Source organism: Eumetopias jubatus, unplaced genomic scaffold (assembly GCF_037043125.1).
Source record: "Eumetopias jubatus isolate StellerSeaLion01/CBP00866 unplaced genomic scaffold, mEumJub1_p1.0 scaffold_2, whole genome shotgun sequence".
NCBI classification, from domain to species: domain Eukaryota; kingdom Metazoa; phylum Chordata; class Mammalia; order Carnivora; family Otariidae; genus Eumetopias; species Eumetopias jubatus.
In genome coordinates, this window is record NW_028274808.1 from 172,746,011 (window position 1) to 172,770,539 (window position 24,529).

At 36.6% G+C, this 24,529-nt stretch overlaps 1 protein-coding gene across 5 annotated transcripts in view; it reads left to right on the forward strand.

Annotated features, from left to right (window-relative positions):
• ARAP2 (ArfGAP with RhoGAP domain, ankyrin repeat and PH domain 2) overlaps positions 1-24,529 on the forward strand; it is a 181,023-nt gene that overhangs the window by 43,508 nt on the left and 112,986 nt on the right. For all 5 annotated transcript variants that reach the window (XM_088021221.1, XM_088021224.1, XM_088021223.1 and 2 more), the window contains exons 8-9: positions 6,003-6,123; positions 14,313-14,491. In XM_088021221.1, the coding sequence (XP_087877347.1) occupies positions 6,003-6,123; positions 14,313-14,491 (300 nt within the window). The remainder of the gene's footprint in view (positions 1-6,002; positions 6,124-14,312; positions 14,492-24,529) is intronic.

A 24,529-nucleotide genomic window follows, 5' to 3' on the forward strand; every position in this document is an offset into this window, starting at 1 on the left:
AAGAAATCTTGCCATTTGCAATGACGTGGATGGAACTAGAGGGTATTATGCTGAGTGAAATAAGTCAATCAGAGAAAGACATGTATCGTATGATCTCACTGATATGAGGAATTCTTAATCTCAGGAAACTGAGGGTTGCTGGAGTGGTGGGGGTGGGAGGGATGGGGTGGCTGGGTGATAGACATTGGGGAGGGTATGTGCTATGGTGAGCACTGTGAGTTGTGCAAGACTGTTGAATCACAGACCTGTACCTCTGAAACAAATAATACATTATATGTTTAAGAAAAAAAAAAAACCAAAAGTTAGTAGGAAGGGAAAAAAGAAAGGGGGGAAATCGGACGGGGAGAGGAACCATGAGAGACTATGGACTCTGAGAAACAAACTGAGTGTTCTCGAGGGGAGGGGGGCGGGGGGATGGGGGTTAGCCTGGTGTTGGGTATTAAAGAGAGCACATATTGAATGGAGCACCGGGTGTTATACGCAAACAATGAATCATGGAACACTACGTCAAAAACTAATGATGTAATGTATGGTGATTAACATAACAAAATAAAATTAAAAAAAAAAGAATATATGAAGGAGACTTGAAGAGATGAAACTGAGAAGTTCTTTGGAGCTAGAGCTCATTGAACATCTTGATGAGAAAGTGGTCACAATTTTGTCTTTAGGCAAGTGAATCTTAACAACATGATACTGTTTTGATCATGTCTTCATTAGGTATGAGAATGTCTTTATTCTTAGGAGATGTAGGCTGTAATATTTGAAGTGTCCTATCTGCCGATGTTTTTCAGATGTTACTTATCTATATATTTATATTTATAAATATATTTACACACACACATAGGTAAAATAAAAACTGAAGATGTTAACAGTTGTCAAATCTGGTTGGAGGATATATCGATGTCAGTTGTCATAATCATTCTACTTCTCTGTGTTTGACAATTTTCCTTAATGAAAAGTTGGAACTAATAAATATATAGTATTTTTAATTAAAATCAGGTAATCTTATAGTCTGAAATATAAACATTCTCTTGCTAGATTCATTTAACATTTAAGCACATTTTCTTATTTATAGCTTATACTCTAACATTATTTTCTCATTATTTGGAGAATATTTCTTCCTATTGTGATATTTGTGGCTTGAAAAGAAACTCCCTTTCATATATTGATTCTTCAGTGCTACAGGACACATGCTCCAATACTAAGAACATTAGAAAGTTTGGAGAAGTATTACTTGGTTTCACCTTGTAGTCATCCAGATAAAGCATTAAATAAGTTTAAACACACCTCTTCGAGGTTTGCAAGATGGTGGGATGAGTATTTTTTAAAAGCTGATTTTCTGCCTTTGCTACTGTTTTTAGTTTGCTTGTGCATTTGCATGTTGAGACAGTTTCCATTCCAGCGGTGGGTACAATGTGGTCTCTGTATCTGCTGGAATCTGACCCCTAGTTTTTTTTTAGCAGCTGTGCCCTTCTCTGGTTTGATTGAAATGAGGGGGAATACTATTCAAGAGTAAGACTTCCGTGCCATGAGACTCTGTTGGTGGTGGTATTATCCCCATGTGGGAGAGAGAATTTCTGGTATCCGTGTCCAGCAGTGAGATTGAGTGCCTGCCACGTTGTGGGCATTGATGCAACAAAAATGCCGCAACCTTGGTTTGAAATTGTGATACAAAGTTCATGTTAAAATGAATGGTTACAAATTCTTTTGCTTAACAATGTTTTTAAAATTTGAATTACTGTTTTTGTGGCATTTCGTCCCTTTACTATCCAGATGGTTGGTTTCATCTTGGCAAAAAAATAAAAATGTTGGGTTGGCTGTTTCCTAAAAGGAGACACAGTTTCTGTTGTGACCCACCTTGCTCAAGGATAGATTGGAGGGCTGGGAAGAGGGCATTTCAGGGCCAGTGTGTGGAAGGCCTGGGTGTGGCCATAGCGACAGTGTCATCTGTCATGTGTGCTGAGTCCTCACACCTTTCAGTGTTTAAAGGTGCATCTGAGGAGTGTGTGGCTGGGCAGAGCTCTGTGTTTCTCTAGTTTTCCCTCACTTTCCTCAGTGCTGCTCTATCACGTCTCTGCAAGAACTTTTTCATTGTATTACTGAAAATGGCATCATCCCACCAGCCTTGATATCTTGTCACCTGCCAAGAAATCTCACTCACCCCCATTCTCACTCGGCTGGGGGCAGAATTGCTCTGTGGTCATTTCATTGTCTGAAAGTGGTAGTAGATAAATGACAAACTTGACCTAGATATCTGTGTGTTATGGCTCAAGGGATGCTTTAAAATTTCTGTCCTTAAGGAAGATTTTACACTCTGAAAAACACAATCATTCTGAGCCTTTTTTTTTTTCTCTATCTTGTCTTTATCGTGTGTTGTTTGAAGAGAAATATAAAGTCAACTCTACAGTGTTAAGAATTACGAGATTTCTTGGGACCTCATAATAGATTACAAATGAGCCACTAGAGAAACTATAACTTCCTGAGGTTAAAGTGACATGATAGTTAGCTTGTTAAGTACATTTTGATCACTCCTGGGGGAATTTATTTATTTTTCTATTTTGGAGTATTTACCTGTTAAATAGGATATTATTATAGGCATGTGGGTGGGTTGCTTTTTTGTAAGGAATTGTTTTAATCTCTTTAAGCAGATCTAGAGGTGGGAAAATCTATTTAAAATTCTGATTTCTTTTCCTACAGCGCTGCTTGCTTTTTCTATACTGAAAAATGTGTCAATGGTAACATTTTTATTCCACAAATGGTTAATTATCTCATTAGAGATCTAGTTTTATAAGCTGTTGTAATTCTTAAGCAAATTAAGATTTGAGAATGGATCATCTAAGAGAAGTGTAAATGTTTGTGGACATTCTAGATTTTTCAGTTTATCTCAGCCACTATAGACTTACAGCCAGAGGTCCTTGCACTGTCCCCAAAGGTACTATGGTCCTTCCCATGTCTGAGGTTGCCTGACACTAGGGAGACATTTTCCCACTTGTCTCATTCCTGGAGCACTTAGCGGTCTAGTAGTGCCTAGCATTGCCATCATACCCGGCTGCATTTATTGGGTTTCCTTTAAGCCAGTCAGTCATGTATTTCTTTGCATGACTTTTTTCAGCGGTATCTGGGTACACACTGTGGGGAATGCGAACATGTCTTTTTCCTGTATTTTCATCTCCATGTTTTTGCTCTTCCATCTGAACCTTCTGAGCCATTGCCATCCATCAAAATTCTGTGCAAACTTCAAGATCCATTTTTTTAATCCCCCTCTATGAACCTTTTCTTTATTTTTTTCCAACTATGACATTTGAACAATCATATGCAAGAAAGGTTAGAAGGAAGAGAAGTGAAAGTAGGGAGGCAAATCAAGGGAGTGTGCAGTAAATCGGGCAGTAATTATCTGGGTGTAGGCTGTGTAGGCAAGTGGAGGTATTAAAAAATGAATTTAGAAAAAAATACCAAAAATGAGCTGTCAGAGCTTGATTTGATTGTGATTGATTGGACATAGAATTCATTAATTGAGAAAATGTTTCTGCAATGCCAATTATGTGTAAGGTCTGAGGAAAACAGATGTATGACCCACCGTCTATTTGGGGAGACCGTCTTAATCAAATGATCACACAGTAAATATAAAAATCACTGTTTAAGTTATAGTTAGTAATTGCTATAAAGGAAACATGCAGGTTGTTATTAGCTTAAATTAGGGTCTTCTGCCTAGGTGAGGATGGGGGGCCTATGAGAAGAGGCTGGTCAGAAAACCTTTCTTCTGGAGCATATACTTATGCTGAAATGTGAAGGATGGAGAGGCAGGAACCATGTGAAGCTGGATGTGGACAACATTTCTTGAATAACAGAGTAAGCAAAGGCACTAGATTGGGGAGAAACATGGTATGTTCATGGAACCTCAAAGAAGGCTCATGTGACTGGAGAGAATCAGAGAGTGCCAGGGAGGAAGTTGACACAGTCACTGTAGGGAGAGTCCCAAGTTATGTGGGTGCAAATGAGCCACACAAATGAATGACTACTTAAGACTGATTAGAAGAGTAGTATTTTAATGAACAGATATAAAGGGGGGGGAGGTTATGTTTTCAGGAGATAATTTAAAGTTTGAGGTGCTTATGGGACAGTTATATGCACCATTGCAGTTACATGCAACTTGAAATATGAGGTTGGAGTTGACCAAAATGGATAAGGAAGGGACAGATTTTAGAATTTTCCTCATGAAGTTGGCAGTTGAAATAGCAAGAATGGATTTTCTTAGAGAAGATAAAAAAGTGGAAAACAAGGAGAAGAAAAGTTGCCTTGAAATTACTTACTTCTTGACGTCCTTGTTTTTCTGTGAGTTTGCCCACTCATCTTCTTCAGTTACAGTTCAGAAACCGTGTTCAGTGTTGGCTGTGTGAGGGGATGTGGGAAAGCCTTTGTGGTGTTGGTAGTTAAAATGGTGTTGAAGAATGCATAGGATTTTGATGCATACATGTAATCAGGGATAGGAGATTGGAGCAGAGGCATTGGAAGAGAAGAAACTGTCAGAGAACTAAGAGGGAATGCCATGATAGCACAGTATATCTTCTCAACGGGCAGAGGATAACCTCCCAGTAGAACACTGGGCTGCTGACCGTGACTGTCCCTTACCTATCTGGTAATACATGGCAGGAGTTTACCACTAGGAGGAATATGACCTTGACGTTTGTTCTCTGCATGGAATGGTTTAATACATTTAAACCAGTTGCGTCAGATACTTGGGATCTGCTAAAAAATGAGGGTTCCGTGAATCATTCTGTGGAAGGAAATAGTAGAAGAAACCCTGTAAAGATGTATCCAGACTCTTCTGATATCTAAGACCTTCCATAATGTGTCCTTGATATGTGTTTCCAGTTTTACCTCTTTGGACTCTACACTGTGGATGCTCTTATTTCTCTACTTTGCCTTTATTATTATTAAAGTTTCCAGCCAGGATGGCCTCCCAACCAGTTATCTGTGTGGTTAAACTCAAGCTTTCTTCAGGTCAGGCTCTAATGTCATTATGTCTGTGAAAACATCTGACCTCTTTTAAGCAGAAGTTGGGAGTTTCCATCTTTGTACTCATACGTTCCATGGTTCGGACTACGTTTTAAACTTTTCTGTCATTACATTAGCTTGTTTTTCATTTTGAGGCTCCTTGAATGTGTAAATACTATTTGAATTTTCTTTCCAACACAAGGCCCAGTAAATATTTCACCCTTAGTAAAAAGCTGAAATTGTCAGGTGGTCCTTATGCCAAATGGTTTTGGTGGATCCGGAAAAACAAAGACTGAGAAAGCTACCAAGAGTCTTCAGAATGACCTTCTTGAGCGAAATGGTAAAATGCGTGTGCCAGTTGCTAACAGCCAAAATTGTGTTAGGTATATGCCAGTTGCAAACAGACAAATCCATCTTTTTCCATTCTTTTGTCTTTTTCATTCATTTTTTGTTGGGGAATTAAAGGTAGAGTGAGGCAGTTGTGATATTAAGATAATTATTAGAATCACTGGGTAATATGTTTAATTGATATAATGCAACAGTCTGGTTTTGATAGATATTCTTGTTCACAATATGCAGTAGCAGTAGTTTTAAAGTAGTTTAGTTACAGTACCCATCATGGCCAGCAGATGCCTGCAAACACCATAAAATCATTTTGACCAGATTGTTTTAAAAAACATACAGTTGGTTTTGGGAACTCTGTATTGCTGGTCTAGTGCAATTGTTTGTATTTGATTCTTTGCCTTTTAATTTTAAATTCCAGAAGAGGAGAAAATTGAAAAGACATCTCACGTGAAAGGACCATTTAATATTTTCCTTTCTGGGGTGTTAAGTGTGTCTGAGGATATATACTATTTGTATGTCATTTTAAAAATTTAGATTAAAATTATGAAAGAAACACAATATGCTTGTAAATATTTACAAATATTGTACCATTCTTTTTCTGATAAGGTCACAAGAATTTCATTTTAATCTGTCTTGTTTGTGTATCTTTTTCTCTAATACAGGAAAAGTATTCAAAAGGAATAATTCCCCTTTCTGCTATATCTACGGTACGGGTTCAAGGAGACAACAAATTTGAAGTTGTTACAACACAGAGAACTTTTGTTTTTAGAGTAGAAAAAGAAGGTAAGATTATTTCTTTATCCCTGTAGAAACACTCATTGACATTACTTTCTGACCAATCAGAAGACTGATAAACTAGTGAAGCTACAGACGTCAAGAGATCTTAAAATATGTTACTTTTAAGTAATTTACATTTTATATTATTTTGAATGCCATAAACAAGTTGGCAAGTCATTTGCCCTTTGTTCATTATTCTTGCCTGCAGCAAATACTTAGAATCTACTAAGTGCCAAGAATTCTTCTAAATTCTGGATATATAGCAGTGAAAAAAAAAAAAGACAAAAATCTCTGCTCCTTTGGAGTCCACCTTTTAGCTGTTGTTTGATAATGCAAAGTAGTTATTTAATATGCAAAAACAATTTTTCTCACTATTAAAAGGTTGGTTCTAGGGAAGTTAACTTATGCCAGGTTCAACTGAAGACATAGGCTCAGTAATCATTCTAGTACAGATTTTGGAGCATCTTTTATACTTTTTCAATTCTTTTTACCTTCTTCCTCTGCTATAGGTCACTTGATGGTGAAAATTAGATGGCATGTGGTTTATGGATAGAGACTAAATCTTTAGATCTTTTTTTTTTTTTAAAGATTTTATTTATTTATTTGACAGCACAAGTAGGCAGAGTGGCAGGCAGAGGGAGAGTGAGAAGCAGGCTCCTCGTGGAGGAGGTTGCTGGACGTGGGGCTCGATCCCAGGACCTCAGGATCATGACCCGAGCCAAAGGCAGCCACTTAACCGACTGAGCCACCCAGGCGCCCCTAAATCCTTAGATCTTTTCTGACTTTTGAGGGGTGGTAAGGAGGGAGATCCAGGAGAGCTAAGAGTTTTCTGTTGCATACTTTGATTGACTATCAACACATTATTACTATATTCGTCACTATTTTTAAATAATATAGGTAAGGCCATCCTCATTAATTAAAGAATTATAATTTTAACTTCTTTTTTAAAGCTTTTATTTTAGTATAGATTATAACTCAGTTTTGAAAATACTTCTTGGTACTTAATTATTTGAATAATTGTGATTTAGAGAACTTACTAAATTCTTGATATATGCAGTGATCTGTGCTTCATTCTTCATGATAGTCTTGTGAGGCATGTAAGTGTTACAATTATCCCATTTTATAAAAAAAATACCATTTTACACAGAGCTCATTTTACCCTTTTATAAACTACAACAATATTAGATCTTATGGGGCAATATTTGTCTTTTTTATACTGATAGATTCTTAGAACATATACCAGTGCAAGGCACATAGAAAACATTCAATAAATCCTACCTATTCCTAGAAAGCTTTCATTGTTCCTTGGCATAATCAGTAAATGCGTAAGTTCTAGCTGCTGTCCACACTGGGGCAGCTTTTTTCAAACTGTGCATCACTATGCATTTGTGAAATCAACTTAGTGGTTTCTGATGGTACTAAAACAAATCCCCCCAAAACAGAAAAAACAAGCATGAAATAGAATAAGAAGTATTAAAGTGCATTGCTTCTAGTAAGTATTGTGAGACATACCTGTGTAAATATTGCACATATGTAGGGGAAACAGTGCTTCTTACTTAAGTTGCTATTTAAAAAATTGTTGAGATCTATAGCCTCGAGTCGGGGTTGGCAAACCATGGCCCGTCGCCTAAATCTGGCCACTGCTTATTTTTGTAAACAAAGTCTTGTTCCATCACAGTCACCGTCATTCATTTACATATTGTCCGTGGCTGTTTTTGTGCCTCAGTGGCAGCATTGAGTGTGACCAGGAAGGCCCAAGATAGTCTCCTTTGGACTGGATATCGTGACGATCTTTCCTTATGCTTTGATTTCCTCTGCCTAGAAGGTGACTGCCTGTTTCTTTGAGGTGCTTATCACTTTCCCCTTGGCTTCTCAAAATGAATTTCACATATGCCGCATAGCTTGCATTTTAAGATAGACACACTAAATAAAACTTCCCACCTGTGTGAAAATCTGTTTAGCCATATTTACTTACTGTAGTTAAAAGTTAAACAGACACATTTAAGTAGAATATATCAACCCACATGTTTAAAAGTTACATGCTGTGATACATAGTTCATATATAGTTCATAGTTCATGTATCACATAATTATGATAGAAACAGCATAAGAATTTCATTAAAACTTTGGTATAAGTTATTTATGAAATAAGTCTTAGGTCTTTAAGTTTTAAAACATGCTTCAGTAAAAACTGAGACTATCCACGTGGAATTACTGAGTGATGTGGTTTCATTAAAAGTCATTTTTAGGGCACCTGGGTGGCTCTGTTGGTTAAGCGTCTGCCTTCAGCTCAGGTGGTGATCCCAGGGTCCTGGGGATTGAGCCCCGCATCAGGCTCCCTGCTCAGCAGGAAGCCTGCTTCTCCCTCTGCCTCTGTCCCCCCTTCTCTCTCTCATGAATAAATAAGATCTTTAAAAAAAAAGTCATTTTAATGTCATAACTAACGTTTTTAAAGATAGGTAAATGTAGAGATGTGTGTGTGTATAAATAGTATACGTGTGTCTATATATTTAGTATGGCACCTTCAACAAGATACTAAGTATGTTTTATTGTTTTTTCCTTCTCCCATGTATAAAGATGGTTGATTGTTTTTTACTTTGGGGGAACTAAGAAATCAATCATAGTGGCTTATGAAATATTTGACTTAACTTTTAAGCCAAAAGAAACTTTACTTCAGTCTAACCAAGAAGCAAGACAAAAGTTTAGAACACAAAGGGGAAATGGCTTGACATCCTACCAGAAATGAATTCTCCATTTTTGGTGAGAAGGTTCCGAATGGCCTATCCTTTGTCTCCTCTGAAGCCAGGGTCCCTGTTCCCAAACTGCTGCCTTGCCCATTGGCATTGCTAAGACAGGATTGTAATTTGGCATCTTTTTCCCACAAATTTTCAAAGGCTTCAATTCCCCCAGGTTTCCTAGTGAAGTATTGTTATGCTCTTAGTTGAAAGTGAATTATGTTGAAATAGTAACATTTTAAAAATACTTTTCCTCAAATAAAAAATTTAGTGGGGTTCCTTTGTCCTGAAGCAGAACCACTGGAGTTGATCATAGGCTCATAACAGCTAATGATCTCTCCAGTCTGTATTCCCCTGGTAGCTGTGGTCACACACGCGGATGCATGACTTCAAAAAGCAGGTGATGTTGCGAGTTGGCAGTTCATATAGTGAGGAAAGGGCTTAAGAATTCTGGGTGGTCATTTGTGTTCCTGGGCCAGTTTCAATGCTGGGTTTCAGCTGTAGTGTCATGTTCCTGTCTGTCTCAGCTGTTCCTGGATCCCTGGGAGGCAGGCAGGTGTTTTTCCACTCAACTCTGTTTCCAGACGGCATCTTACAGCCCTCCAGTGGCAGCGATGGTACTGCCAAGCTTGTTTGTTTGTTTTAAAGAGCACTTGGTAAGAAACATAAATTTCCCTTAGTTATTGTGGGCAAGCAGACTTGCCTGTTTTGAAATAGTCAATGTTGTTTTTTTGTTTTGAAGGAGAAAGAGAGCACAGTGGGGTGGGGGGCAGAAGGAAAGAGAGAGAATCTTAAGCAGACTCTGCGCTGAGCATGGAGCCTGAGACAGGGCTCAGTCTCACGACCCTGAGACCCAAACCAAAATCAAGAGTTGGACGCTTAACCCACTGAGCCACCCAGGTGCCCAAAATATTTAATGTTTTTAGAACATTGTGAATGGAACATTTACTAGGTGGAGGGAAAGCCAGGGGAATTGAAAGTTCTCCATTGTATAAGTTGGTCGACTGTCGTAATGGGTCACAAACTGTGGAGTCATTCTTGAATCTTTTTCCTCTCATATCGCACATCCAGCCCATCAGCATATCTGATCATTTTTGACTTTGGAAATATATCTGGATTCTGATCGATTCTCAACACCGCTGTCCTTATTAGTCTAATGCAAGCCACCACCTCTCTCTGGGTTATTGTAATAACCGCCTTTGATCGACTTATAGTCCTGTTTTCTATACAGCTGTCAGCGATCATGCATCAAGGAAGTCTGATCACATCAGTCCACTTCAGATGCTGTGTTGTCTTTCCATCTCCCTGAGAGTAAAATACTTATGTACAAGAGCCGTTACGTGATCTGGCTCTGGTCTCTTTGTCCTTGTCTCCTCCCGTGCTCTCCCTCGCTCACTACATTTCAGCTCTTCTCTTGTTCCTTGAACATCAAACCCCCATGTCAACCCCAGGGCATTGACACTTGCTTTCTTCATCTGAGAGTGCTCCTCCTGCAGCCATCCTCCTGACTTGCCCTGTCACTTCCATTTCCTTTAGGCTTTTGCTTAACCATTGCCTTCTTTCTGAGGCTTTTTCTAGTACTAAGTATAAGGTAGCACTTCTTGTGTCCCTCATCCCTTGCTTTATTTTGTCCCATTGCACTTGTCACTGTGTAATACATTATATATCTATGTTTCATTGCCTTCCTCCTTTCACGAGAGGGCAAACTCCAGGAGATTAAGGCTGTGGTCTGTCTTGTTCATGCTTCCCTTGCTGGTATTCAGAATAGGTCTTGAAACCCAGTAGGTCCTCAGTTAATATTTGTACAAATGAATGGCTATTGATTTCACAAACAGTCATGGTGTGCAGATACTTCCTTCTCTGAAATTGATCATGGGTTACGTTGAGGAATCTTTAGTTCAATTATATTAGTGTATCAAAAGTAAAGGTCCATCTAGACTTTGTTAAATTCTGTTACTAATCTTTTACACAGCCCTTATGTAGTTAATCCCTAGGATAATCAGTCCTTTATGTTACTAATGAATATGCCTACTGCTAAATCTAGTGGTCAGAGAATATTGTCTCTTTTTGGTTTTTGTTTGTTTTTTTACTTTTTTGATTCTTACAGTAGTTGGCGTTCATTCCTGAAAACCTCAAGAACTGGTTTGAGGGAATTGCTATTACTTTTATTTATATTCTAGCATAATTATAAGAAAGTGGTGATTTTGTTTTCTCTACTCCCCCCCCCCCTTTTTTTTTCCTTTTTCCAACCTGGAATGCTCTACTTTCAGCAAAGCTATATCTAGGTCAGGGCAATTCTCTAAGGAATAGTGCTTAGAACAGTGCTAAGATCAAGATAGACAGTAAATGTTTGTTATTGGAAAGAATAAAAGCACCTTGGTGTGAAGAGCAGGCAGAAGCTAGCATAGTAACTAAGCTTTGCCCAAGACACTTAGCCCAAGGGAAGATCAGTATTTGATTTGGAATATTGTGACTTATCAAAGCATATTCCCCATGTCTAAGGACACACACGTTGCATAGCCAAATACCAGTACTGCTTGTAATCTATTTTACTGTGTTTGAATGATCTGTATCACTGTTTATCTCCATTGGCATGGGTAATTAAGAATAAACTGAATGTTACTATTAATTCTCGTACTTATTCATGACTGTTTACTTCCTATTAGTAAATGAGGCCCTCAGGAGCTAGATAATACTTCTAGGCTATAAGAGAACCATTTGTTGAGATGCAGCCATCATATGTTTAAGTCCAACAGATGCAATTGCCAGTTTCAAATTATTTTCCTGAGAAACTGAGATATATGCTAAGAGCAAGGTAGAAGCCACAAACACTTTGGCCTAGTTTATAAAGTTATGACCTACAAAGTGAAACAAATCAGAGAAAGACAAAGACCGTGTGATTTCACTCGTGGAATTGAAGAGACAAAACAAAATGAAAAAAGAAAGAAAAGAGACAGAAAAACAGGCTCTTAAATACAGAGAACTAACTGGTGGTTGCCAGAAGGGAGATGGGGGAGGGGATGGGTGAAATAGGTAATAGGTAAAGGGGATTAAAAGTACACTTACCTTGATGAGCGCTGAGTAACGTATGGAAGTTTTGAAGCATATTGTACACCTGGAACTGATAGAGCACTGTATGTTGATTATATTTCAATAAAAGTTGAAAGAAAATTAAAAAAAAAACTAAGTTGGGTTTCTTTTCAGTAAAAATATGACCTACATTTCAAACTAAATGATTTATGTAGGTTAATAAAAACAAACAAAAAACAATGTGTTGTTTACTTGGCAGGAGTATCTTGTGTGAAACTAATGATCACAAGTAATAACCAATGGAAGGTTTGTTGTTGTTCCTGAAAATATAAGTTATCCTAGTGCAGTCTGGATCTGTTCGTGTAGATATAAAATGTAGACATTTTCATGTGTTTTAGTTTCTAATGATGCTGGGGAAGTTGGGTAAATATTTCTTCCTGATCCATGGGAACTATTACCTGGGGACTATGTAATACCTGTAGTAAAGCATTGTTGAATGAGTTTTAATAAATACTTTGGCCTTGGTCATTAAAGACAAAACTGTTTTTAGTAGTTTGGAAGGTGAGGAAAAAATAAAGATAATTTAAAAATTATGGCTCATTATAAAATAACTTAGGGTTCATGTTTGAATGAGAGCAAGTCTAATCTGGAGACCTAGACCAAGATCTAGAGATCTTGAATCCATAATGGAGTAATTCTGTCCACACCTTAGATCTGAGATACTACCCAATTTTCCAAGCTTGGGCTCTGCTTATTCTTTCCTCCTCCTTCCTTCTTGATAATTTTTTCCTACCTGGAATTCAGGCTGTTTTGTTTTGTTCCTTTTGCCTTGATAATCACTTCTTTGTTTTTTTTGCTAGCCCATTTTCTTGCCTCATAGATAGAGTTGTACCTCAGGATTTGTCCTGTTTCTCCTTTCACATTAAACATTTATCTACTTCCATGAATCTTCTTTTGTGTAGGTTGCCTTCGTTCACGCGTTGCTGTCCACCTAGATGCTCCTGCTAGGGCACTGAAGACCTGAGATGGTTCTGTTAATAAAATGGAATCTTTCACCTTCTTTGCTCAAGTCATTGTACTAGGCTAACTTTTATTTTGATAATTTATATTTTTTTTGTGAATACCTGTCAAACATATTTAAAACTTCAGCTATTTTTTCCCGTCACCTAAGGTCTTAACTCTTCAGATACGCTTTTGTTTCCGTTTTCATTGTACTTCAGGCCTCTCTTGCCTTAGTCCTCATCCTCCCCAGGCTTCCAGTTTGGTCTCCCTATCGTCATACTAATCATGTCATTTCCTTGCTAAGATTCTTGACTTCCCCCCCCCCGCCCCCCCGTAAAAAAGTTTGGAGGCGATATTCTATACAGGTACTGCAGAAGCTCTATCCATATTTCCTGTTTCCTCTTGAGTTCAAAATTATCAATATGCTTATCTATAAGTTAGTCTGAGCAGATGTTGGTTCTTTCTGCCTTTGTTCTTGTGTTCTTCTCTGCTCAGAGTCATAAAGTTCTGCTCTTCCCTCACCAGACTCCAGTTTTGTCTTTTCAAATGCTCCTCATTCCAAGACCTAGCGCAAATACTTTTTTTTTCATAGTGCTGAGAACAGTTGTCTGAGTTAAAACATTTGATTCTCCTAATTTTAATACTAACTTGCTGTATGACCTTCAGCAAATGACTTACTTCCATTGAATTGACTCATATTTTATTTGATATCATTTGTATGACATTTATAGTATTCTGTTATGTGTTCATATATAACTTGACTTACAACTTTTATTGCTCTTTGGGGACTAGATCAGAGTCCTGTGTCCATAACACAGTGTGTTATACATAGTTGAAGGTCACTTAGCTTTTGTGGAGGGAGAAAACCAAATTTTAATTTACCAAATGAGATGCTATTGTTACTGTAGTGAGAATGGAATTGGATGAATGAATATCAAGTCAGCATACTCTTAAGTAGAGTAGGCTCTAAGTAACAAGTAAGATTTTCTGGGCCTTTGAGCAACTTAATTGCCAGATAAAATCTGTTAACTCATGTCAGTATTACTTCTATTAAAAGAGAAAATCCAATGTCATGAATAATATATAAGAGTGCTTCTTAAATATTAACATGGATTCAAATCACCTGGGGATCTTCTTAAACTGAAGATTTTGATTCATCAGGTCCTGAGTGGGGCCTGAGATTTTGCATTCTAATAAGCTCCCAGGTGGGGCCAGTAGTATTGATTACAGAACACCTGGGTAGTGTTATTTCTTTTCTCTTACAGAATTAGGCCATTGGCTCTGACTGCAGTAGCATTTAGATTGTGGTTGTGGGAAAGAATCTGTAAATTATGTGTTATAGGGAAAATAGATCCTTTGCCCATGTTTCTGTGTCTGTATAATTTATATGAGTATGGATGTATGTATTTTCTCCTGTCTTCATTTTCAGAGGAGAGAAATGACTGGATCAGCATACTGTTAAATGCACTGAAATCACAATCCCCTGCCTTGCAGTCTCAAGCAGCTGCTGCACCTGAGAAATGTGGCTATCTTGAACTGAGAGGGTATAAAGCCAAAATTTTTACTGTGTTAAGTGGAAACAGCGTGTGGCTTTGCAAAAATGAACAGGTGAGCTCTGTTATAGTAATTGCAAATTGCGGTGCCTTGATTACATTAACTGTGCTTTTTTAGACTTATTAGTGTTTTTACTTATAGCGCCTTACTTTTGCCTTGAGTACTGCACCAAATGTAAGAAAGAGTTGTTTTGTTGACTTTTCTCCGTTCCTCGGTGACAGGAAAGTAATCTACATCAAATTTGAAGCTAGACATCACCTTTTTAAGGGACTGGGGAAATTAAATCTTGAAAATAATTTTTGAAGGGTATTCTTTAGCTGAAGTGGGGTTATAACGCTATATGAGGTAACAATCAAGAACCAATTAACCATTACAGCTGTTTATGAAATAGGCACGGTTCTGCACCTGTTGTGTTTCTTTTGTAATAGAAAATAAGAGTAGGCACAGGTAACATGTTTTCTTGAGTTTCCAGCATTTTTTTTAAGTAGATATGTTGCTTGCAGAGGAAATAATTCACTATAGGCAAGTGGTTCATATATGCGCATACATACACATACACCACATATAAATGAAGTGGACTTGAGTTGTTGACTTATTGAATTTGGTTAATATTAGAAAGACTTAATAGAGAAGTTTAGTGTTTTGAGGAGACTGGTATTAAAGTTCTAACAAATTCTGTTAACTTTATTTGATTCTGTAGACTTCCCTTTCTCTAACATATCTGATTTTTTATTTTATATATATTTAAAGATTTTATTTATTTGAGAGAAAGCATGCGCATGCACACACACAAGCAGAGAGAGGGGCAGAGGGAGAGGAAGAAGCAGACTCCCCACTGAGCAGGGAGCTAGATGTGGGGCTCGATCCCAGGACCCTGAGATCATGACCTGAGTTGACTGAGCCAACCAGGTGCCCCTAACATATCTGGTTTTCATTATGTATAAGAAAATGTCCCTTTTTGGGAATGCATTCTTAATCTTTTAGCCTAGATGCTTAGTAATTTATGGAATTGCATGGTGTGCTTTGGATATCTGATCTAAGATGAACTCATTAATGACATATAATGAATTATGATAGGCTGGGATATAAATGCTGACTTTTCATAACAAATACAGATGTCAACTCAAAACAAACATTAGTTTCAAAAAATATTAACTATAGATCTTTAAAACATCTTCTGAACTGCAGTGTGATCTTATTATATTTTTTGGATAAGATTTCTTAGCCAATTAACTGTGGAAGGCATCATTGAGCACTGTTGGCATATTAATAACTTGGATAGTTAACATATTTCTCAAGAAGAATAGTGATGTAGAGCTTATAATGTGTATGAACTGAATGTGAACATTTTCAGTCTGAAGTGAGATGATTAAAACTTTTCTCATTGGAATGGAATGTAAAAATGCGTAATTTGCGTTTATTGGTATGTAAGTTACTTTGCCAGATTAATTGAGGTATTCATTTTTTACTTGCATGGATTTGACGGACTTCACATTATTAGTTTCATCGCTTCCATTAGCTAGATTGAGTTTATGTTATTCTCCCAAAGTAGATTTTTTTAAAGTTTTATTAACATTCTCTGATTAGAAATTGTATGAAATTATTGCTTTAATATTAGCAATTGAACATAAAAAGCATAAGAATGACTATCATCTGGTGAGTACCAGGTATTGTGCTAATTAATTTATAAACATTTCCTTTTAATCTTGCCCACAAATATAGGAGGAAGATCTTCTCCTCCATGTTTTATAGATGAGGAAAACGAAGATTGCATAAGGATTGTAGATAGTCATGCATAACAAAACCAGAACTTTATGACTCTAAGTGTAGCATCTTAGCAACTATACCAAACTTTCTTTTTAAAGTGTATGTTGAAAATTTCTGGCCTGTGACCTTTTAGAAATAGCCTAAGCTTCTTTCCTTGAATAACTTAGCTGCTTAGGAGGTTCAGAGTATGTGTGTATTAAGTAATACACATTCTACCAGGTGAGGCATTCTGCAAGTGGTGCGCTTGCTTAGGACTCAAGTCCTGTCTTCCAGGAAGAAAAGTCTGACAAGACCATTGTTTGTGATGGATGACGAACCCAGTGCTTTATTAGGCTTATGCAGGAGTTGTAGAGAAGTGCAAAAAAGGGCAACTAATGAAGTCTGGAGATTAGAAACACTTCCACATACACAAGTAATGGATACATTCTTCTTAAAAATTAAAGCATTAATGCTGGACCCCTCCTCATCTTTTGAGACATAAACCTACTTTCAGTGCATGTATATTTCAGGTCCTTTTCTATGCATTAACATGCCTTTATATATACCCTTAAAAAGTACATACCGTTGCTTGTGTATGTGTTATTTTTAAAAATTTGTATCATTTTATATGGAGCTGGGTCTTGAGGGACTTGATCTTGAGTCAAGTCTTAAAAAACTAGTTGGCTCAAGACTGGCTGGTTAAATTAAGGAAGGCCTTCTGTGTTTAGGCCCTAACTTACCATTCCAGTTTTATCTGTGTTTACATCCTGGTGTATGCCTTTCTCTCTAGAGGAAAGTTGCCTATTGGTTTTTCACATGGTTGAGCAGATTGTGTGAAGAACTTGGGTGATGTGCTAAATGGGGAGTCTTTCTCCTGAATGCAAGGGGCTTTAAGCTTGCATTTAAGAAAAGCACTAAAAGGTAATCATTCAGTGCTACTTCTAAAAGTTTTATATATACAGCACATTCGGTAATTTTGTGCTTTTTTTAAATATGGAAAAAAATTTACTTATAAAAATGTAAGAGGTGTTATATCGGAAGCTAATATAACATACCAATCATATTTCTATAGTAAAAATAAAAAATAAAAAAAAGAGGTGTTAGCTTTGAACTTCTGTATCTAAATTTGCATTGGATCTAATTGAGTTCCATGCATCAAAGCTAAACTATTTTTAGTTTTAAAAATTTTTAAATAGTGAATTTATTGCCCACATAAGTTGTAGTGTGAATAGAATAAAAAAATAAGGAAAATTGACCTACACTACCCTAAATATGAACTGTTTTCATTCTTCTTGCCTCTGTTGATGCATAGTTTTACAAATTTACTTCGGAGGTCACTCCAGAGAGAGTAAACAAATAATGGATAAAGGTGGAAAGGTAAAATATATTGAAGAGTTATTTAAAAGGAAGCTCCAACGTTCATTTAGAGCAAAGACGATTGGATGGAGCTAGCGGTTCCGGGTTTTCATTCTTTCTCTGCTACTAATTGGCTCAGGTAATTAAGTTAATGTCTTTAGGTTTAAATGGTGTCATGTAAAGAAGAGAGATGGCTTACTATTCCTAAGACCATTATGTAAATTGCATGTTAAAATTCCAGATATTTGGGCTCATTTCAGACTTCGGACTTAGAATTTCTGGGGATAGAATGTTGTAATCCACATTTATATAAGACCTCCACATGTATCAAAAACTACATACAGTGAAACACTGCTCTAAGGGTATTTTTTTTCTTTAAAAAATGATAAGCATCTAGGTAAAGAGAGCAAGATATTTTTGGAGTTGGAAAATGTGTAAAAATAGCCTTCAGCAGCATTGAATGCATCATCCTGCAACTTGGGACTATCATACCGCTTTTGTGATTAACTTTCATTTGGAAGTGATCTTTTTCCTCATTGAACATTTTTAAATGTGCCAACATTTAAGTGCAAAGTTAAGATAATCGTGATTAGTGGTAATACGTTTTGAAAGATTGAAGAACTGTTACTAATTGTGCATAGTTCTGAACTATAGCTCCTGGTATTTTTTTTTTTTTTTGTGCTAAGATCTCAATTTTTAAATTAAATTGAATTCTACAGTATCATTTAATTCCTTTTTCTTAACGTAGACTTTTATTGCCAGAGTATGATCTAGTGCAAACATTAAATTCCATTTGCAAACTCAGCATAAAGGGGACAATGTTTGGAAAACAGTTTGAAACTGTTATTTCCCATACATTCCTTCAACTCTGTCTGTCTGGAAGTGTACTCTGATTTTGTGGATTATTGTTAATCTTTTCCAGAGCTTTTTCTCTACTTCCAGAAAGTGTCCTTAAGATTCTGTGTCTAGCATTCCTACAAATACATTGTCAGCAATTCTTTCACCTTTTTCTAAATCTGTCCCTTCTACTGAATCAATAATCAATAAGTTAAAATAGCTGTTAGAACAGGCTATCATAATTATTGCCTTTGCTTGCTTTTGAAATTCCTTCTTTTTTAAGAGAAATGGTATGATGATAGCAAGGGGGATGCTAATCTGCATCTCCTTATGGACAGTTCACTGACAGGTCTGAACTCTATGGAATTAACATGGACTTTTTGTTTTCCCAATTGCTTGGGTTCAAAGATTCATTTTTTTCTTTCATCTCTGTCTTTCCCTTTCATTCATTAGTAGATTGTAGGAACTGAAATTTGCAGTAGTTCTCTACTGAGTAGGAGAAATGCCTTAGGGAATGTCATGTCCCCCCCCCCCCCGCCCTTGCCCAATAGGTTGTAAAAAATTAAAGAGAACAAATGTAAAAACATTTGTTAGAAAGGAGTTTGGCAATGTAGAAACAGACACAAATTCTCTACCTAATTACTCAGTTGCAAAACACTGTGGCGCTGTTATCACATAAATTACACGTCATCCCTTTATTTAACACCATCTCACAAACGCAGTGTTTAATTTTTACAAATATTGTTCTCTTATGTTTTACATGCCTGCAGTGTGTTATAATTATGATAGTTTTTCTCCAGTGTTACTTGAACTTGTTTAAAATGAATTGTGTTTCAGTTTATACAGCTTATACTACATACAGTTCCCTGTGTTTCTGTATTCATCCATTTTACAAAATGGATTTTTATTGGACACCTTCTCATTTCTGGGCACTGCTCTAGGCTCTAGGGGTATAGCAGTGACCAAAAGACGTCTTCTATTTAGGGTCTCACCTTCCACTGTGGGTATTGCACATCGTAATAAATAAGTGGGACTTCTGGTGGCTTTCTGTATGTAGCCTTTTCTTGCTTTCTATTATTATTATTATTTTTTGGCATGGACTTCTATGACCTTTTCCTAAAGAATTGTTTACATTTTAAATGCTGTTAGCTACATGAACTAGGTACCAGCTTGATTTTAACCTTAAACGTGTTGTAATTTTTATATTCTCAAATTAATGGTGTGATGGTTTATTCACTGTTATGTCTTCAGGAGTTTCAGGCCCATAGCTGACACTCAGTAAACATTTTGCAGAATGAAACTTGTTGAATGAGTGGTCATTTACAGCTGTTTTTCTTGTCTATAGAGCTTACCATTTTTTTTAAATTTGTTTTTAAGTTACTCTCTTTTCTGTGAATTGTCTCTTGATTTTCTTTTTCCTTTTATTTATTGGGATTTTATTGTCTTTCCTGACAATTTCTGTAAGCTCTTCATATAATAAAGATAATTAATCGTCAGGTCATTTTCTGTAACTGCTTTTCTGAGCTATTGCTTACTTTTCATTCTTCAGTTAATTTTTATTGTGTAGAAATTTTATTATAATTAAACTGCTTTTCATTTCAAAGCTTATAGATTTTCTATATTCTGGTAAATAATTATTTTATAAATTTATTTGCCTTGATGATGTGGATGTAGTATATAACCCAGTATTTAAAATTTCAAATGAGATAATAAAATCTGAATGTACACTGAAGTATATGTAGTGTTACATACATGGTATTGCTATTTGAATGAAATTTCTGCAAATGGATGTGAGGCACATTTAAGATAATTGGCTTTGGTTTCCATTTGTTAGGTTGTTCCGACAGCCAGTCTCCCCCATTTATTTTTTTTTTATCTTTTTTTGTGATAAGTTTTTTTCAGGATCATGTTAGTATTAGTGAATTCGTTACAACCAGATGTCTTGCTTGGTGGGTCTGTGTATCCATTTAATGATAATTGTGGCATTGAGGATTTAACTATATAAATTTACTTGATTAAACATTTTCAAATCAGGGTATAACAAGAGACTCGTTCCCCCTCATTCCCCCTACATAATGTTCCTGGTGTCTGGCAGGGGAATGAAACTCTAACAGAATTTAAATAGACCTCATAGGGCTGTGGGTTGAGTAGCAAAGAAAGAAGCAGCAGGATGTAGGTGGTGGCCTCAGATTCTCTGGGTTCTGTATCTGGCCAAACTCTGCATCTGGTATTTCCCCGGAAATGTGGTGCCAATGTCATACAATGCCACATCTGTTTTCAACAAATGTTTAAGCACCAAGTTCTTAAATTTCTGGCATGGAAACCTGGCATCCAGTATTTCCAAAAATAGGTTTGAGATTTCAGCAAATTTGGGGTTAACAAACCCTTCTTTAATTTTCCCGGTTAGGAATCAAACTTTTATTTTGCTCTTCCGCTGTGTAGTTTCAAAATGTAGTTTTAACCAGGTTCTGTTGCTACAAATTCATACAAATAACCCATTTCAGCATCTTGGTAAATACTTACCATTCATTCTAAACCGAGTATATACACTATAGAATCATTGGTGTGAATAATTTCAGTCCTTATAAATAAAATGGAGATACTTTTATTGAAGACAGATTCTGGGTTTAGAACTCATAAATGAAAGAATTGTCTGTTTGTATTAGACCCTTCAGTTATGTGGCACTCAGTTTTTACAACCGTGCTGTAGAAGGTAGATATTACTGTGTTTTTATAAATGAGGAAGCTGAGGTCTAGATAAAGTAAATAGCTTGGTAGTAGTCGGACAGCCAGTAAATGGCTTAGCCAGGATTCTCCCCCACGTCTGACTCCCAGTGCCAACACGGTGCTGACCACCCTTGCAGGTTGTCCAAATCTGTTCGCCAAGCAGTGCCATTGTTACAGTAGTGCTGATGGAGGGATTCATGCTTTCTGAGATCCCACATTCTGTGATAGCAAGTTAAATGTAAGATATTGTTCAGAATCTGTTTTTAGCTTTTTGCTTTCTATGGTAATATTCTACCCGCTGAATTTTCATGCTCCTGTTTTTTTTCTATCCAGCTTATAGCGTTTTAAGTGTTGAAAAGTGTGGCTTCTCCCTGACGTGCCTCTTTTTCAAAATGAGACTATTACTGACAATCAGATTGTAGTTAAAGGGTAATTTATTTTTTAACATTTGTCTTCCACGCCATTTTTATTTTTTTCCACCCCATTTTAAAAAATTTATATATGCTTGCTAGTTACCTTAAATATGTGTTTTCTTGTAATTAACTTTTTCATAGATAATATGTTCACTTGGTTTCAAATCCAAGAGGTAGAAACTAACAAGAATGGTAACAGTAGCTAACTAGGTCTGTGTAGCACTCATTGCCTGCCTGGTGTTCTTCTAAGCACATTTAATGTGTTGATTTAATCCTCCCCACCCTGAAGAAGTGTCCGTACTACTGTTCTCCCCATCCTGCAAATGAGTGAACTGAAGCCAGAGAGGTGTACCTGATCAAGCTGGTCTGGGTTTTGTCAGTGATCTGGTCAAGTTTCACTTCCTTTGGAAAGTCTAGTAGCCTTAACGATTTCAAATGATTTTTGTATAATCACTGCATGCCTTTTCTTGTGCTCTACAGAAGGCAGAAGGAATTGTTGATATCCTGGTATTTAAATATTGCAGACTCATCCTGTCTAGATTCTGCAGCTGGTTCTGCTGTCTGATTCAGTTTTTCTCAACATTGGCTGCATATGGGAATCACGGGGTTGTAGTTTTGCTTTTTAACTGGAGATTCTTAAACTCTGCTTTCCACTTCAGGGGATAAGAATCTCAGGGTTGGAGGGAGCATTGAGGAATTAGATATATTCTTAGTATGTTCCTAAATACAGTCTGAAAACGTGGCTTAATGTCACCACAAATATTTTTAATAAGAAACACAGTTGTTTCATATTTAAAAGCTCTGAAGAGCACGGACATTTATTTTGTTCCTCTGCTGTACATGTTACAGTCCATTTGTACCAATGAATTCAGTAGATACTCTAATTACTCAAAACCATATGGCCATGGCCAGCAACTGATAAATGGGTTACAGTTTTCTTCCAGGCTAAAAAAAATCATTTTTGCCTTGCTCGAAAGAAATTTGGGGTCTAGAGCCCACCCTCACTTATTTTTTCACAGAAATTGCAGCTTTATATGTAGACATTTCACAACTTGCTTGTAGAAATGAGGGGCCACCACTTCAGGCCGGAGCCTGGATAAGGTTCATCAGTATCCATAAAACATTGTTACTCTTGCCATTTGCTAGTCTGATGGATTGAGTAGGTATCTCTGTCCTTCCTAACACAGAGTACCTGCAAGCCGGGCACTCATCAGAGAATATAACTTGGCATAGAAGGTAACAGTGCATATCCAGCTCTTGTCAGGTCTCCATTATGGATAACTGTTGGAAGGACATGCAGTCTGTTCTAGAGTTACTACTGTATCAAGTCGGGCCATCAGATAGCTGTTTTTGAAATATCCAACCTTGCCTGACGTACGGTAGCTACACTTGTGGTGAGCATAGCACAATTTATAGGATTGTGGAATCACTGTTTGCACACTCAAAACTAATGTTACATTGTGAACTACAACTAAAAAAAAAAAAAAAAAACCCATAAAAACAACACAAGAAAACCCCCTGCTTTATTTCTTCATTTATAAAAGAGCTTGAGTGTCCAGTCACTTGCTTTGGAAGTTTCTCCAACAATTGTTATCCAGCAAGAACACTGATATGGACAATTGAGAATTTTTTTTTTTAATTGTAGTAAGTAAGTACAACACTGAACCTATTTGATTCTCCTTGTCCATATAGATCACATTAAGTATTGATTTATAGGTGAGTTTGCCATACGAATTGGAAGTATATTACATTTTTCTGATTATTTTGTAACACTTAGCATGTTGGTGCATCTTCTTTTATATTATTGACTCTCAGTTTCTGGCTTGTTTCTCCTAACATAACAAGCTATTTGTACTTTCATAGGAAAAAAAATCAAATTAATGATACATTTTATAAATGCGTCATTTCCTTATTCTAACTTAACATCTTATGTTAAAAATATGAAGAGAGGCTTTTCTGCAATTTATGAATGAAAACTCTGGATACTTTTACAAGTGGGGGAGATTTGTTACTATTTTATTTCACTTAATTTATTAGGAATGCTTCAGTATCAAATGACAAAAACCCAAAGGATCGCTTAAATTGATAGGGGTTTGTTTTAACAAATCTCTTGGTGTAGGCAGCAGAGAGCTGATGCCACCAGGGAACAAGGTTCTTCCTACCTTTTTTTCTCATTCTGGCATCCTTAGGTACAAGAATTTGTTCTCAGGCTTTTCATTTCGAGGATTCTAACAGCTTCTGTGCTCCTAGATGTTATTTTCTAAGAAGATGGAATGGCGAGGGGTTAAAGTCTTTCTTCTTCCAAGATTTATTCCCTCCCCCCAACTCCCACCTCAGGAATTTTTTATATTTCATTGACCAAAACTAAGGCATATGACCCATTCTAGCTTGCAAGGGAGTTGGGAAAATAGTACTTTTACTTTTAGCCTGTTGAGAGAAGTCCTGTGAACTTTCACAGTCTCTGCCAGAAGTATTCTTATTGAAAATGAACCAATATTTTTTGTAGCCTGTCTTTAGTATGGCTACTTTTTCTAGTCAATTTGAATTTCGGAATTTAGAGCACATTTAATCTGAACCTGTTTACATGGGTAAATCTTTTGAAGTAGAGAATAACTATATTTTTAAAGTGTTGAGATTATTTGATAAATCAAATTCCCAAACCCTTATGATTAGATAATAATATTTCAAACTTTAATGCTTTTAGAAGGTAGACCTTGTAGCCTTTTGTACAGTTTCTAATTTTGGTGGGACAAACTGAACAGAGGGGCTATAGGTATTGAACAAATGGCACTTTTCATACCAAAATTGCATTAAAAGAGCTTAAGAATTTAATTGAAGGAATAGGAAAGTAATAAAATATTGGGAATGAAATAAAATTATTAAATAAGTAATGCTTTTGTTTGAGAGTAAATGAGAAAAATAATGTGACAGAGCAGAGGTCACATCACAGAGTAAAACAAAGAATAATCAGCTTGGGTTTCAGTCACTTTCTGCCACATACAACTAGCTGCAC